The sequence below is a fragment of the Prionailurus viverrinus genome, chromosome B2 (genome assembly GCF_022837055.1).
Source record: "Prionailurus viverrinus isolate Anna chromosome B2, UM_Priviv_1.0, whole genome shotgun sequence".
NCBI classification, from domain to species: Eukaryota; Metazoa; Chordata; class Mammalia; order Carnivora; family Felidae; genus Prionailurus; species Prionailurus viverrinus.
This window is the reverse complement of record NC_062565.1, coordinates 5104242-5120094: the sequence shown is the minus strand read 5'-3', so window position 1 is coordinate 5120094 and position 15853 is coordinate 5104242. Positions and strand designations below refer to the sequence as shown.

Below are 15853 nucleotides of genomic sequence, written 5' to 3'. Positions count from 1 at the left end.
TGATTTCCCCAAAGATGCACAGCAAACAACTGTACCTTAACCCAATATTTATGGAGGTACATTGGAAGACAGGAAACGAACTCTAACGTGTCAAAAGAATTAGTCTTGTGAATTCAGTTCAAGGAGCAATATATTTTTATTCTTTTGAGCACTGAATTGCTATTGAAAGTTCTTAGTTTTAAAACACCAAAATTGGGGGCGCCTGGGTGGCTCAGTTGGTGAAGCGTCCAACTTCGGCTCAGGTCATGAGCTCATGGTTTGTGAGTTCGAGCCCCTCATCAGGCTCTGCACTCACAGTTCAGAGCCTGAAGCCTGCTTTGGGTTCTGTGTCTCCCTCTCTGTCTGCCCCTCCCCCATTCATTCTCTCTCCCTCTCTCTCTCTCTCCCTCAAAAATATATAAACATTACAAAATATTTTTTAAAAACACCGAAATGGCTCCTCACCCCAACATCCTGGTTTAGACCACACAGAAGTAAGAAGTGAGACAGTAAAAAGAATTCTAAGTCAGGTTTTGATTCACAATATTCCTTATTTCAGCCAAAAGAGCAGCATACATTAGATTAATGCTGAATCATCTTCCGTTTTTATTTCTGAAACCTTAGAATACACCAGACAGAAATCACAACCAAATAAAACCTGATTTTAGTATATTTATGAGAAACACTCTATGGAGAGATCCTTTTTTTTTTTTTTTTTTTTTTTTTTTTTTAAAGAGCACCAGAGTGGTCCTCCCAATAAAAATAGCTCCGGGCTGGACAAAATAACAAAAATATTTTTTTTAGATGAATCATGAAGCTAGCAAGAAAGTGAAAATTTTCCAAAGGCCCAAAATAAATTGAAACTGGAAACTTGAAGAGGTAAGCAAGTGGGGAAGCCAGGCTGTGCCCCGAGCTCTTGGCGATTTTGAAGGGCTGCAGATGGTATGGGCTAAAGCACAGAAACCAGCCAAAGCTGGTTTCCACCTCGGAGGAGACTCTGAACTAATGGCTACGCCTCTGCACGAGTATTAGCTAGAAACCAACCTAACCTGTCAAGGTCAGCCAAGAAACTGACAATGGATAAAGGGGAAAAGATATAGATGTCCCCCTAACATTGGTAACTACCACCAGTCCCACAAATGGTCTGTCCTGCATTCGTGCTATCTCTGTAGTCAGAAAAACTTCAAGGGCTGAATGTAACTCCGTATGGTCCTAGGTTAACAGTGTCTCCCGGGAGCCTGCAGAAGTCGACAAACCCTGCCTGGAGACATGCAACTCAAAGTCCAGCCATGAGGAATTCAAGCACCATGGGACATAACCAAGAGAGCCGGCGTAACGACAGTGATAGTTGCTAAAGGAGACTGGGAGGCAATAAGCATTCACTGGCGATGAAGAGGGTCACCACGTCATGAGAAAAAGGTTCAACTCACTGGAAAGATGTAAGATTTTTAAACTTGAATGTACCTGACAACATATCTTCAAAACGTCTATATAGCAAATTGACAGAGCTTCAAGAAAATGGAAAACAATCCATCACCAGGGGAAATTTTTTTAACAAATTTCTCTCTCAGTAATTATTAGATCGACCTAATGTAAAATAAGAAGGCTAGTTTATCATTTTAACAGTAAATTTAATAAGCTTAAGCTAATAAGCATACGTACATTAGACCAAAAGTTGGAGAACAATCTTTTCAAGCGCATATGGACTATTTACGAGTGTTGATCATACGTTAGGTCTCAAATCAAGACTCAACAGGAGACTCCTGGCAAAGACGGCAGAGTGGGAGGACCCTAAATGGATCTTGTCCCATGGGTACAACTAGACAACACTCACATCAGTGCAGACAACCCCAAAAATGACCCAAAGACTGGCAGAAGAGCCTCCACAGCTAAATGTTGAGAAGAGGCCACATTAAAGAGGGTAGAAAGGGTAGAGACATGTGTGGACTAAACCCCACAGGTCTGGCTACCAGAGGGAGGCAGCCATGGTTTCAGAGAGGGGCAAGAAGCAGATTATCACACTGGGGAGCCTACTTGGTTCCTTGAAAATGGACGAACCTCTTGCCAGAGGCATCAGAGAGAGAGAGAGAGAGAGAGAGAGAGAGAGAGGGAGAGAGAGAGGGAGAGGGAGAGAGAGAGGGAGGTCATAAATAAACAACCCCCCCAAAAGAGGAAAAGTAACAACTGACACCACAGAAACACAAAGAATTGTAAGAGAATATTAAGAAAAATTCTATGATGACAAATTGGACAATCTAGAAGAAATGGATAAATTCCTAGGAACATATAACCTACCAAAACTGAATCAGGAAGAAGTAGAAAATTTCAACAGACCAATTATCATTAATGAAATTCAATCAGTAATCAAAAACCCCCCAATAAACAAAAGTCCAGAGCCAGATGGCTTCACAGGCAAATTCTACCAAACATACAAAGAAGAGTTAATGCCTGTTCTTCTCAAACTATTACAAAAGATAGAAGACGAAAGAAAACTCCCAAATGCATTTTATGAGGCCAGCATTACTTTGATACCCAAACCAGATAAAGACACCACTAAAAACCAGAGGTACAGGCCAGTATCTGATGGACACAGATGCAAAAACCCTCAACAAAATACTAGCAAACCAAATCCAACAATACATTAAAAAAAACAAAACAAAACAAACATTCACCATGATCAAGTAAGATTTATTCCTGGGTTCAAAGAGTGGTTCTGTATTCACAAAATCAATGCGACATATCATATCAATAAAAGAAAAAATAAAAGCCTTATGATCATTTCAATAGATGCAGAAAAAGCATTTGACAAAGTACAACATCCATTCATGACAAAAACCCACAAGATAGGTTTAAAGGGAACATACCTCAACATAAGAAAAGCCATATATGAAAAACCCACAGTGAACATCATAATCAGTGGTGAGAAACTCAGAGTCTTTCCTCTAAGGTCAGGAACAAGATGCCGATGTCCGCTCTCACCACCATTATTTAACATAGTATTGGAAGTTCTAGCCAAAGCAATTGGACAACATAAATAAAAGGCATCCAAATTGGCAAGGAAAAAGTAAAACTATCACTATTTGCAGATGCCAGGATACTATCTATAGAAAACCCTACAGACACCACCAAAAAAATACTAGAGATGATAAATGAATTCAGTAGGATCACAGGATACAAAAGTCAATGTACAAAATTCTGTTGTATTTCTATATACTAATAACGAAGTAGCAGAGAAACTAAGGAAACAATCCCATTTACAATTGCACCAAAACCAATAAAATCTCTAGGAACAGAAGAGGTGAAAGACCTATACTCTGAAAACTATAAAATACTGATGAAAGAAATTGATGACGACACACCAAAAAATGGAAAGACATTCCATGTTCATGGATTGGAAAAACAAATATTGTTAAAATGTCAATACTACCCAAAGCAATCTACTATTCAATGCAATCCCTATCAAAATACCAAGAGCATTTTTCACAGAGCTAGAACAGTCCTAAAATTTGTACAGAACCACAGAAGACCCCGAGTAGCCAAAGCAATCTTCAAAAAGAAAAGCAAAGCTGGAGGCATCACAATTCCAGACTTCAGTTATAATTCAAAGCTTCATTAATCAAAATAGTGGGATACTGGCACAAAAACAGACATAAATCAATGGAACAGAATAGAAAACCCAGAAGTGAACCCACAACTATATGATCAGTTAATCTTTGACAAAGCAGGAGAGAATATCCAATGGGAAAAAGACAGTCTCTTCAACAAATGGTGCTGGGAGAACTGGACAGCAACATGCAGAAGAATGAAACTCGGCCACTTTTTTACACCATACACAAAAATAAACTCAAAATGGATTAAAGGCCTAAATGTGAGATCTGAAACCATAAAAACCCTAGAAGGGATCACAGGCAGTAATTTCTTTGACATCAGTCATAGCAACATTTTTCTGATATGTTTCCTGAGGCAAGGGACATAAAAGCAAAAATAAACTATTGGGACTTCATAAAATAAAAAGCTTCTGCACGGCAAAGGAAACAATCAGCAAGCTAAAAACATCCTACCGAATGAGAGAAGATATTTTCAAATGACATACCTGATAAAGGGTTAATATCCAAAATATATAAAGAACTGATATAAGTCAACACCAAAAGAACTAAACCAATTTAAAAATGGGCAGAGAACATGGACATTTCTCCAGAGAAAACATCCAGAGGGCCAACAGACACATGGAAGGATGCCCTCAACATCACTCATCATCAGGGAAATATAAATCAAAACTATAATGAGATACCACCTCACACCTGTCAGAATGGCTAAAATCAACAACACAAGAGACAACAGGTGTTGGCGAGGATGTGGAGGAAAAGGAACCTCGTACGCTGTCGGTGGACGTGCAAACTGGTACGGCCACTGTGGAAAACAGTGTGGAGGTTCCTCAAAAAGTTAAAAATAGAACTTCCCGACAATTCAGCAATTGCACCACAGGGTGTTTACCCACAGGATACAAAAATACTAATTCAAAGGGATACGTGCACCCCAATGTTTTCAGCAGTATTATCTCCAAGAGCCCAATTAAGGAAGCAGCACAAATGCCCATCAACTGACGAACAGATAAAGAAGGTGTGGTCTATATATACATGATGGAATATTAATTGGCCATAAAAAAGAATGGAATCTTGTCATTTGCAACAACATGGAGTAAACTAGAGAGTATAATGCTAAGTGAAATAAGTCAGAGAAAGACAAATACCATGTGATCCCATTCAGATGTGGAGTTTAGGAAAGAAAACAAATGAACAAAGGAAAAAAAGAGAGAGAGAAAAGAAGAAACCGACCCTTAAGTATAGAGAAGAAACTGATGATTACCAGAAGGGAGATGGGTGGGGGGAGGAGTGCAACAGATAAAGGGGATTAAGAGTACATTTATCATGGTGAGCACCAAGTCATGGACAGATTTGCTGAATCACTATATTGTACACTAATATAACACTAGGTTAACGATACTGGCATTAAATTTAAAAACTTAAAAAGACTCTACAAATTTTATAAGAACCTGAAGGAAATAAATATATGAGTAAAAAGTAAGGAAAGAGAAAGGGAACATGTAACAGAGAGGATCAATAAAGCCAAAAGTTCATTCTTTAAAAATAATAAACCTGAAAAATATTATTTGAGATTCATTGGAGAAGATGTAAGAAAAAACAGGATAAAGAACACTTATGGATGACAAGGGAACACAAGTACAAATAAAGAAAAAAATAAATTATGAACAACCTTATGCTACAGTGTTTAAACAGAGGGAATGGAAAAGTCCTAGAAAAATAAAACTCCTGAAGAAGAAGTTAAAAAACTCTATAGCCCTATAACCATTACAGAAGTTTTTAAGAAGTCTCTACAAAGAACACCTGGCCTAAAGGGCTTTACAAAGTCTACTAAACATTCAGGAAAACGAAGTTTTGATCTTACACAGACTTCCAGAGAACAGAAAAGGAAGGAACACTCTCCACCAGATGTCATGAAGCCAGCCCAACCTTGATACCAAAACCAAACAAGGACAGAAGAAAGGAAAATCACAGTACAAGCTCACCCATATACAAAAATGCAAAAGCCCAGGCAGCAACATGTAACAAATATTAAACAGAAAATAAGCTATGCCAAAGTTGGTTTGTCCCGGGAATTAAACTTGATTAAATATTGGCAAATGTAAGATTAATAGAATCACTGTATTAACAGATTAAGGAAGAGAGAACTATTTCAACAGATGCAGAGTTCAACCCATAAGAAGTTAATTCATAACAAAAACTACTAGCAAACTAAAATAGAAGGGAATTACCTTGAGTTGATAAAGCAAATATTATACGTGATGAATTTTGAAAGCATTTTCTTCAAGATCACAAACAAGGTAAGCACATTCAGTATCACCACTTTTTTAATGTTTATTTATTTTTGAGAAAGAGAGAAACAGAGCATGAGCAGGGGAGGGTTAGAGAGAGGGAGACACAGAATCCGAAGCAGACTCCAGGCTCTGAGCTGTCAGCACAGAGCCTGACACGGGGCTTGAACCCATGAACGGTGAGATCATGACCTGAGCTGAAGTCAGATGCCTAACCAACTGAGCCACCCAGGTGCCCCACAGTATCACCATTTCTACGGAACTGAAAACATTAGCCAGTGTGATGCACCAGAAAAAGGAAATTTCTAGAGGAAATAGGAAAAGCAAAATGGTGACAATCTGTAGATGAGGCATTGTGAGTCTACCGTAAATTTGAAAGCATCTCCAGATACATTTAAATTAGTTGCTGGATACAAAAGTCAAAATTAGAAAGTCACTTGCATTTCTACACAGCAACAATCAATTAGAAAATAAAACTGGTACCAAAAGTTACCACTTATGGTAGCAAATAAAAAGTCTCTGCAACCAAATCAAATAAAATATGTAAGACCTTGATGACAAAACTTGTGAAACTTTAAAGTCATTAAAGAAGAGTTAAATAAAATATATAACAGATTTATGGATAAGAAGACTCAATATTGCAAAGCTGTAAATTCTCTTCCGACGGAGCTCTAGATTCAATAAAATTCTAATAAAAATTCCAACAAGATTTTTCTTAGAACATGGCACCTTGCTCCTATCACTTGATTTGAAAGAGCCAAGGCAAAAGAATATGCAAGGTATGTCTGAAGAAAGAGGACAGGCTGAGAGACCAGCCCTACCACATGTCAAGATGTGTTATAAAGTCACTGTAATTTTTCAAAATCAGTATTGCTCACGGACAATTAGATCAATAGAACAAAACAGAAAGCCCAGAAATGGACCCAAATACCTCTGGAATTTAATTTATGTCAGAGAGGGCATCACAGATCAGTGAGCAAAGGGGAGGCTATGGATAAGTGCCCTGATCTGGAGACGATCAGTTCTGTCTCCAGAAAGAAAGAAAATCAGATTTTATCTCAGAATATACAAAAAATTAACTCCAGGTAGATGAAAGGCAAAGTTTAAAAAATAAAACTATAAAAGCTCTTGAAGGCTAAGTAGGAGAATAATCTCACGCCCTCAAGTAGGGAAGGATTTCTTAAATAAGACATCATAAGTACAAATTACAAAGGAAAAGACCGATATATTCAATTACTATAGGTTAAAATTAAGTTCTGTTTATTGAAACACATCATAAGTAAAAAGACATGCCGCACACTATAAAAAGATATTTGTAACAAATAATGATAAACGGACCAAACATTAGGAGCCCTAATATGCAAAGAACACTCAGAAACAAGCAAAAAGGATAAGCAAACCAACAGAAAAACAGGCCAAACACCAAATCAGATTTTCACTTACTATCAAACACGAACAATCAAATATGAAAGAACGTTCAAACTCATTATTAGTCATCTGGGAAATGCAAATTAAAACTTTAATGAGGTACCATTACACACCAAACAGGTTATTTTCGAGTTGGACAGTACCCAGCATTGGAGAAAATGTAAACGTCAAAAGAAAAAAATACGTATAACTACCACATAAAACTGCGGAGAGCAGAAATTGGGAAGACCTTTCTGAAAGTCTGGGCTTGCTTAGGGGAGTTAAACATGCACTTGCCCTACGACCCACCAATTCCATGTCTGGTGGTGATTACGAGAGAGGTTCCTCTCTGGTGTATGTACAGAAACGTTCATGGCAACGTTATGTGTGAAGCAAAAACACTCCAGATGGCTTACGTATCCATCCACGTGAGAACAGAGTAATTCACCTGCTCTGCCCACGAAATGGATACCACGTAGTGGTGAAAAATGAATGAACTACCGCCAAACACATCCATGTGACTGTATCTCAGAAACAGAAACGTAAACAAAATTTGAGGAATACGTGCTATACGATTCTATTTATCTAAAGTTTAAAACCGTGTACTACTGGGGCGCCTGGGTGGCTCAGTCGGTTAAGCGTCCGACTTTGGCTCAGGTCATGATCTCTCAGCTTGTGGGTTGGAGTTCCGCGTCGGGCTCTGTGCTGACAGCTCGGAGCCCGGATCCTGCTTCGGATTCTGTGTCTCCCTCTCTCTGCCTCTTCCCCATTCATACTCTGTCTCTGTCTCTCAAATATAAATATTTTTTTAAAAACTTAAAAAATGTACTATTTTATATATGGACACATCCCTGTGTTTTAGACTATAGAGAAAAGCAACAAAATGATTAACAGGAAACCCACAGTAGTGGTTACCCCAGTGGGAGAGAAGGTGAGGAGGGAGGGCAAGGAACTTGTAAGATTCCAGTAAGGCTCCATTTCTTAAACTGAGTGGTAGCTGCACAGGTGTACATCATCTTATTTTTTTTTTTTTTATAAATATGCATGTTTAGGGGCACCCGGGGTGGCTCAGTAGGCTGAGCGTCCGACTTCAGCTCAGGTCATGATCTCACGGTTCATGAGTTCGCACCCTACATCAGGCTCTGTGCTGACAGTTCAGAGCCTGGAGGCTGCTTCGGATTCTGTGTCTCCCTCTCTCTCTCTCACAGTTCGTGAGTTCGAGCCCTACATCAGGCTCTGTGCTGACAGTTCAGAGCCTGGAGGCTGCTTTGGATTCTGTGTCTCCCTCTCTCTGCCCCTTCCCTGCTCATGCTCTCATTTTGTCTCTCAATAATAAATAAATGTTAAAAATTTTTTTAAATATGCATTTTTACATGGTATAATTCACAAGTTTAAAGAATCTACTTAGACCATTCTAATCTGCAATTTTACCTTTTAGAATTTACAAATACAGATGCCTTCTAGTTACATTGTAGGTTATATTTTCTAGAGGGATAAGAAGGGTCAATGCCATTTAGAGAACACATATGTGAGTGTACTTGCTCTTACCAGTGCCGTGCGAGGTAATTAAAATTAAACTCAAACTGGCTCAACACATCTCCTCCTAGGGTACAAGAAAAATATGTACATTTGGTCAGTCAGAGACAATATGGAGCATGCTTCCTTGACACAAATTTGGATAATCCAGGTTATTTACCACATCGTCACACGTTTCTGTTTGTTGTTTCAGATATAGGCATATCTTTAAGAAAAAGGCGATCTTTTATATCTTAGGCAGTGAAACGTATGAATTAAGAAAAAATACCCGTTATTAAGAGTTTTTCACTTGAAGGAAAGACAAGCCATGAAAGTTCTTTAAAAACCCCATTCACCATCTACTTTGGATATTGGGTGGTAATTTACTATGGGAAAAAATGGAAGATGCCACTTTAAAGCTGAAATATTAGGTGATATTAGGTAAGGAGTTTCAACCTGATATGAAGTAAAGCTTTTCTAAATTATGACACAGTCAATGATGAAATGTGATTTTTTTAAATAAAAAAATACACATACGCAACTTTTCGGAAATACATTTCTATGTTAAAGTATAGCCATACTATGAATTAAGATAGCTAGTTAGTATATGTACTGATAAGATAGGATAAAAAATACATATTTTACTTATGTGGGGTTTTTTTAGTATAAGTTGAATTTTACACACACACACACACACACACACACACACACACACACACGAATGAGAAAGAGATAATGCACCAAGCCTACAGGAACTATGCACGTCTTTGCCCAAGGACGCTCCCAGAAGCATTACTTACTATCTAGACACCTGCCTGTTTATTAGACATTTCACAAAGTGACTTAATACCTATTTCACAGAGTATGAAAATTGCATTTTTACTCAAGGGAACCACATAGCCAGTTCTAATTCATTATGAAATGGCCTCAGTTAAGGAGAAAGAAGTTACTAAAATAGGGGAAAGATACAGAGTTAAGATAGTGACTCCATAGCAAGTGAGATATAACCACTGCAAAAGAAAACTTGGCAAGTGTAAACAGTACCGAAGTCACCAGCCGAATGCGCCTCCGAATAAGAGCCATGAAAATCAACCTGAAAAAGAAAGAGAAACACCCGATGTGTGTGTATGTATACATCACAAACTGTAGCCCAAACCCCTACCCCACAGCCAAACCAGTAGTGGGAAGGTGAATGTCTGTCTAACCGAATGAAATGCTAAGGGTACATATGGATGGGACTCAATTTTCAAAACCATGTTTCATTTTATTATTTTATTTTACATTAATAAATATCTATTCTATTAAAATACTTATTTGTTCAAAACTGTATTGGCCGCTGAGTTGTATACCTGTTGTCTGGTAGTAAATAAAGCTATTGCAAATGTTTGCGCCTCAGAGGATATATACACAATCTTGACGGAGTCCAAGCATAAGCTTCTCACAGAACGGTACTAATGTCAACTGGTGACCAGAAGGGACTTCCAGAAATAAGTCACCAGGTAAGATCGTCATTTTCAGTTTGGGGAATGGCGTTTTCATACAGAACATTCAAAAAGATGGGCAAAATGGATGAAGGGGGAAGGGAAGGAGGTACAGGCTTCCAGTTAAATGGATTAATCACGGAAATCAAAGGTACAGCTTTGGGACACAGTGATGGTAGTATAGTGGCGTTGTGTGGCGACAGATGGCAGTGACACTTGTGAGCTCGGCATAATGAACTGAGACGTCCAATTGCTATGTTGTACACCTGAAATTAATGTAACAGCCTATCGACTACACAAAAAAAATTAATTTAAAAAGGTAAAGAAAATTTAATAAAAGAAAAAACAAACATGCGGAACCATTACTTTCAAATAGAACTAAGTGGCAGGTCTTCACATCCTTACTAATACACAACACGAATAAAACATGAAATTTCCCCAATATTGTTTGTGACTAAACAGAACATCACATTTATCGCTGTTTTCAGTGCACATTAGTGAATGGCTAATGCCTGTGTGATGAATGTATAGGCAGCAGGAAGAGTAAGAGGCATAAATAGTAATGGATGGAAATCTAACAAATCCTGCTTTGGGCAAGAAATCTTGCTTCCAAACAATAGCCAAATTATGGAAAGAGCCCAAATGTTCCTCAACTGATGAACGGATAAAGAAGATGTGGCTTATATACACAATGGAATACTACTTGGCAAAGAGGAAGAATGAAATCCTGCCATTTGCAACAACGTAGATGGAACTGGAGGACGTTAGGCTAAGTGAAATGAGTCAGAGAAAGACCGGTATCACATGATTTCACTCATATGTGGAATTTGAGAAACTTAACAGACGATCACAGGGGAATGGAAGGAAAAATAAGATAAAAACAGAGGGAGGCAAACCATAAGAGACTCTTAAATACAGAGAACAAACTGAGGGTTGATGGGGGTGGGGTGCAGGGGAGAGGGGAAAATGGGTGATGGGCATTGAGGAGGGCACTTGTTGGGATGAGCACTGGGTGTCGTATGTAAGAGATGAACCACTGGGTTTTACTCCTGAAGCCAAGACTACACTGTATGTTAACCCGCTTGAGAATAAATAATGAATTATTCTTAAAATAAATAACATGACCTCTGAATAACCTCAAGTTTTCCTCTCCTCTAAAAGGGTGAGTTTTTAATCCTGGGTGGGAAACACTCCCATAGCACCATTAACCCAAAGACGGGTACTCACGGCTGCCATTGTCCTGAGGAACCCTTGCTGGATCCCCAAGCTGTGCCAGCTGACATCGGCCACCATGTGAGAGGTGATTCCCAACAAGAACGCCACCAATTTCTCTGTGTCCTGCCAAAGAAGCGAATTAGAGTCCTAGGTGCTTGGGTTGGTCTATAAAAATCCCATTAACAGTTTTAATAAGTATGATTTCCATTACTGAGACTTAAACACTAAAATTAGAGGCAGGTACATTGTAGTTTCCAGTTACAAAAACCACAAAGGACTCTTCAAAATATTTTACGGATTTCAGATTAATTACCCTTGGAGCAAAACAGTGAAGTGACATACCCCAAACATTTTTAAGTGGTTTATTCAGATATTAACTAGCCACATGCTATGTTTGGCATTGAAGGTATGCAGGGGTGGGGGTGGGGGGCAGCCCTCCCAGAGCCTGGCGTGGAGACGGGGGACAAACGGAGTAGATGCAGACATAAGCAAGGGACTCAGCGGGTCTAGAACAGAATTTCTTCTTGGCTTTAGGGCTGTGCCTACCTTCTCCCAAGGAAGAGGATAGTTCTCTCGGATGTAATGAACGCTCGCATTCAGAAATGGGGTCCAGTGAGTGCTCTCGGACACATCATGGAATTGCCCTGATGAAACAAAAGGTGTCAGGAGTCTTTCTTTAAAAGCTGGAGATTCCCAATCAAATCTGCCGCCACTGCTGCCCGCTACGACCCTCCTCCTCCTCCTCCCCTCCGAGTCTCTTAGTTTCTTCTGTTGATGTGCAGGGGAAGCCTCTAGAACAGAAGAGCCAGCACAAAGAGAGAGAGAAAGGAGCCTGAAATGGCTCACAGCATCTTGAAATCACCTGGGCTGCCATGGAAGCTGGAAGGGTTTCCAATTCTGTGCTCTAAAGGGAAGGAGAGGAGGGGGCGCCTGGGTGGCTCAGTTGGTTAAGCATCCTACTCTTGATTTCAGCTCAGGTCATGATTGCTCGGTTTGTGAGATCGAGCCCCACATCAGGCTCTGCACTGACAGGATGGAGCCCGCTTGGGATTCTCTCTCCCTTTCTCTCTGCCCCTGCCTCAAAACAAAATAATTTAAAAAAAATAATAAGGGGGGGGGGGGCGCCTGGGTGGCACAGTCGGTTAAGCGTCCGACTTCAGCCAGGTCACGATCTCGCGGTCCGTGAGTTCGAGCCCTGCGTCGGGCTCTGGGCTGATGGCTCGGAGCCTGGAGCCTGTTTCCGATTCTGTGTCTCCCTCTCTCTCTGCCCCTCCCCCGTTCATGCTCTGTCTCTCTCTGTCCCAAAAATAAAATAAACGTTGAAAAAAAAAATAATAAAGGGAAGGAGAGAAGGGGTGTGTGGTGTGAGGGGAGGTGCAGTGGGACGGGGGCGTATAGGTGTGGGGGGGTGTATATGTGCATGTGTGCAATCTCCATCCATCACAGTCCACCCCACCAGCACAAAAGACAACAGTAGATATACTCCAAAGGCTTTCAAGTATTTTAATTTACAACAATTGTTTTATAATGGCACCGGCCCCAAGCATCAGCTGAGTGTCTTAATTCCCTTTATTTCCACAGTGGGGATAAGAAAGACGGGACCAGACATCTACTCAAAAACTCCCAAAGCCACACATTCTTCCTGGGGTGTCCAATGTCACGAGGGGCAACTGAAACCAAAACTCCAGAGTTTAGGTCCCTCAGTTCAAGTATTTTCACTGTCGCTAAAGTAAAAACAGCCTAACCAGTTTTCGATCATTGGTTTTTGTGGAAATGATTTTCAGAGACATTGCAACTAAGAAATTTGATTTGTGCTAATGGTGTTCCTAGAGATAAAACTTCTAATTCCTATTTTACAGAGCTCAGTACAAATCCAAAATTAAGTATAGAGGTAACCGTTTTGACAAACCTCCCCTTAACCAAATTGTCTTTTGTTCCCCTCTGGAATCTGACCAGAAGCAAAAGGAAGCCCACCCAGGGTCTGGGGGTGGGGGTGGGGGTGGGGGGGTGGCAGCCAGCAGGTACCTGTCCCCACAGCCAAGCTGTGTTACAGGAGTCGGCAGGGTTCCTTCCATTCCTCGCTAAGATGGTCCTCATTGTTGTAGTTACAGGATTTGTTCAGTTACTAGGTAAAGTGATGCAACGGAAGTGTAAAAACAAAGCTGTTTCTTTGGCAGCTGAGCATGAGAACATTTGCTTTCGGAAGATGCCATAAAAGTGAACCCCGAAACACGAAAGAGACAGGTGCTGTGGAAGTAGGTATGTGTGAGACCAAGGGGAAATCTGGAAAATTTCATAAAAGTCTAAGAGGAGTCTGCATCGAATTCCTCATAATTGGCACGTATTTTATAATTTTTTTATGTTTTTATTTTTTGAGAGAGACACAGAGTGCAAGCAGGGGAAGGGCAGAGAGAGAGGGAGACACAGAATCCGAAGCGGGCTCCAGGCTCTGAGCTGTCAGGGCAGAGCCCGACTCGGGGCTCAAACCCATGAACCATGAGATCATGACCTGAGCTGAAGTCATGCTTAACGGACCCAGGCACCCATATTTTATAATTCTAAGTGACCTCACTGATGAATTGGTCTGTGCTGTTTGGGGGAGGGCATCTACCACTGTGGGAAAAATGGAAAATTCAGGAGAGTGGGGACCCCTTTTATACTCTTCTCAAAGCCTGCAGTACTGTGTGTTTAATTGGTCTCTTAAAATGGCACATAGTTAAGCAAGTTTTCTCAAGTTTAATTGACAAAAAAAAAAAAAATCCTTTTACTTCTTTTTTATGGAAGAGATCAAGGAACTGTTAAATTATCGAGACATTATAGCTCCCTGAACACAGTGTTGGAAAGGGCTAAAGAGGAAATAGGTTTTTTAAAAAAAGCTGTAACAAGCAGGCAAAACAATAGCAAGATTAAGAAAGAATAGTTAACAGACTAAGAAGGAAACAGAAGAAAAAAAGAAAAACCCAACCTTCCAAACGTGAGAAATACAAAAGCTTAGTTATCTGGGGTCATAACTACAGGTGTGGCACTAAACATTCCACTGACCCTACAAGCTTCACTGTATTCAACCAAACATTGGGATAATGGCTATGACTCCAAGATTCCAAAAATGGTTTACGTGATGACCAGTGTACTGGATGTCTTCCATTTGTCCCTCGGATCCACGGTCACCCCACCCTGCCCCACCCTGTGCCCCTAGGACCTGTTCAATTGGTCTCATTGCCCTCCAGCTTTGCTTGGGCTGGGTTTGGCCAATGGGGAGTGTGCAGAGGAGATCAAAGAGAAGGGAGAGAGAGGGAGATGGGGGTATTCATTTTCCCAGCTCCCCTGCTGTGGGGTCACAGGGACTGGCTGTGTCCACAGCTGAAGGTCTGGCCCCAGCAAGTGGTCCCCCATGCAGCAGCCTGTCCATTAACTGCCCCCTCCCTGCACTATCCTTCCCAGTTCTCTTATATTGTGCCCCTGTCTTTGTAAATGGTCACCTTATAAAACACCCCAAATCACTCCACTGGGGAGCACCTTCCATGCCTGCTGGGGACTCCGACTGACACACCCATAAGCCCAATTTGCTGATAACACCACCTCAGGTCTGCAGAACACTTGACAAAATAATATGCATTAACACCAACAAAAATCCAGTAAAGAGGCAAGCAGGCATTTTTACTACGTTACAGGTGCGGAAACAGAGACTCAACATGGCCAAGAGTTTTTGAAAGTCACATGCTAACAGAACAAGAACCCAGACCCTTCAATCTCTTTCAAAATGTTTTCTCTTCCGCCACAAAGCAGTAAAGGAAGGGCGCACAGGATCGTGAAAATTCTCAGAATTTCCATGCTCGAGTAGGTAGGGTTTGATTACGTGGAAAATGCAGCTAACGCGAACCAAGTCATTGACCAACAATAGTGGAAAATATAATGTGCCGTGTGTTTTAAATCCTAGCCATTCCTACCGCTCAAGTGAAGGTGACATCGTGTGGTCTGTAACACTCCACCTTACCTCTTTCGCAGATGCTGGGGTAAAACGCATCAGGAAACACGGCTCCCGCCTGATACGCGTCCTGGTGTTCAAGCAACAGCTGGGGAGCAGGAAAACGGAGAGATGAGGGGCAAGAGGCAGCAGCCTGGGACAGGCCCACCAACAACAGGAGGATGGAGGGCAGGCATACGTGATAATAAAAACTCACGCGTAATCAAGACAACGCCCTACAATGGAGAACCTTGGGTTCTATCCTAGCAAACACAGGCGGATCAAGAAGTAGCAAAAATCACTTATTTGCTCCGTTCACCCAACAGAGCGGGATTTCCCCAAGGCTAGTTCGCCAACTGCTTTGTAGAACGATTTTCAATGATCCGGTGAAAAATCAGT

The 15853-nt window shown here is 40.7% G+C and overlaps 1 protein-coding gene across 5 annotated transcripts in view; it reads right to left on the bottom strand.

Annotated features, from left to right (window-relative positions):
• Positions 1 to 15853, bottom strand: part of GPLD1 (glycosylphosphatidylinositol specific phospholipase D1) — a 68032-nt gene that overhangs the window by 32967 nt on the left and 19212 nt on the right. For all 5 annotated transcript variants that reach the window (XR_007152033.1, XM_047857863.1, XM_047857866.1 and 2 more), the window contains exons 4-8: positions 15485 to 15563; positions 12037 to 12134; positions 11503 to 11613; positions 9839 to 9887; positions 8828 to 8882 (exon numbers count right to left, since the gene is read on the bottom strand). Coding sequence is in view for 4 of the 5 variants with exons in the window: in XM_047857863.1 (XP_047713819.1) it covers positions 8828 to 8882; positions 9839 to 9887; positions 11503 to 11613; positions 12037 to 12134; positions 15485 to 15563 (392 nt within the window). In the remaining variant the exon portion in view is untranslated. The remainder of the gene's footprint in view (positions 1 to 8827; positions 8883 to 9838; positions 9888 to 11502; positions 11614 to 12036; positions 12135 to 15484; positions 15564 to 15853) is intronic.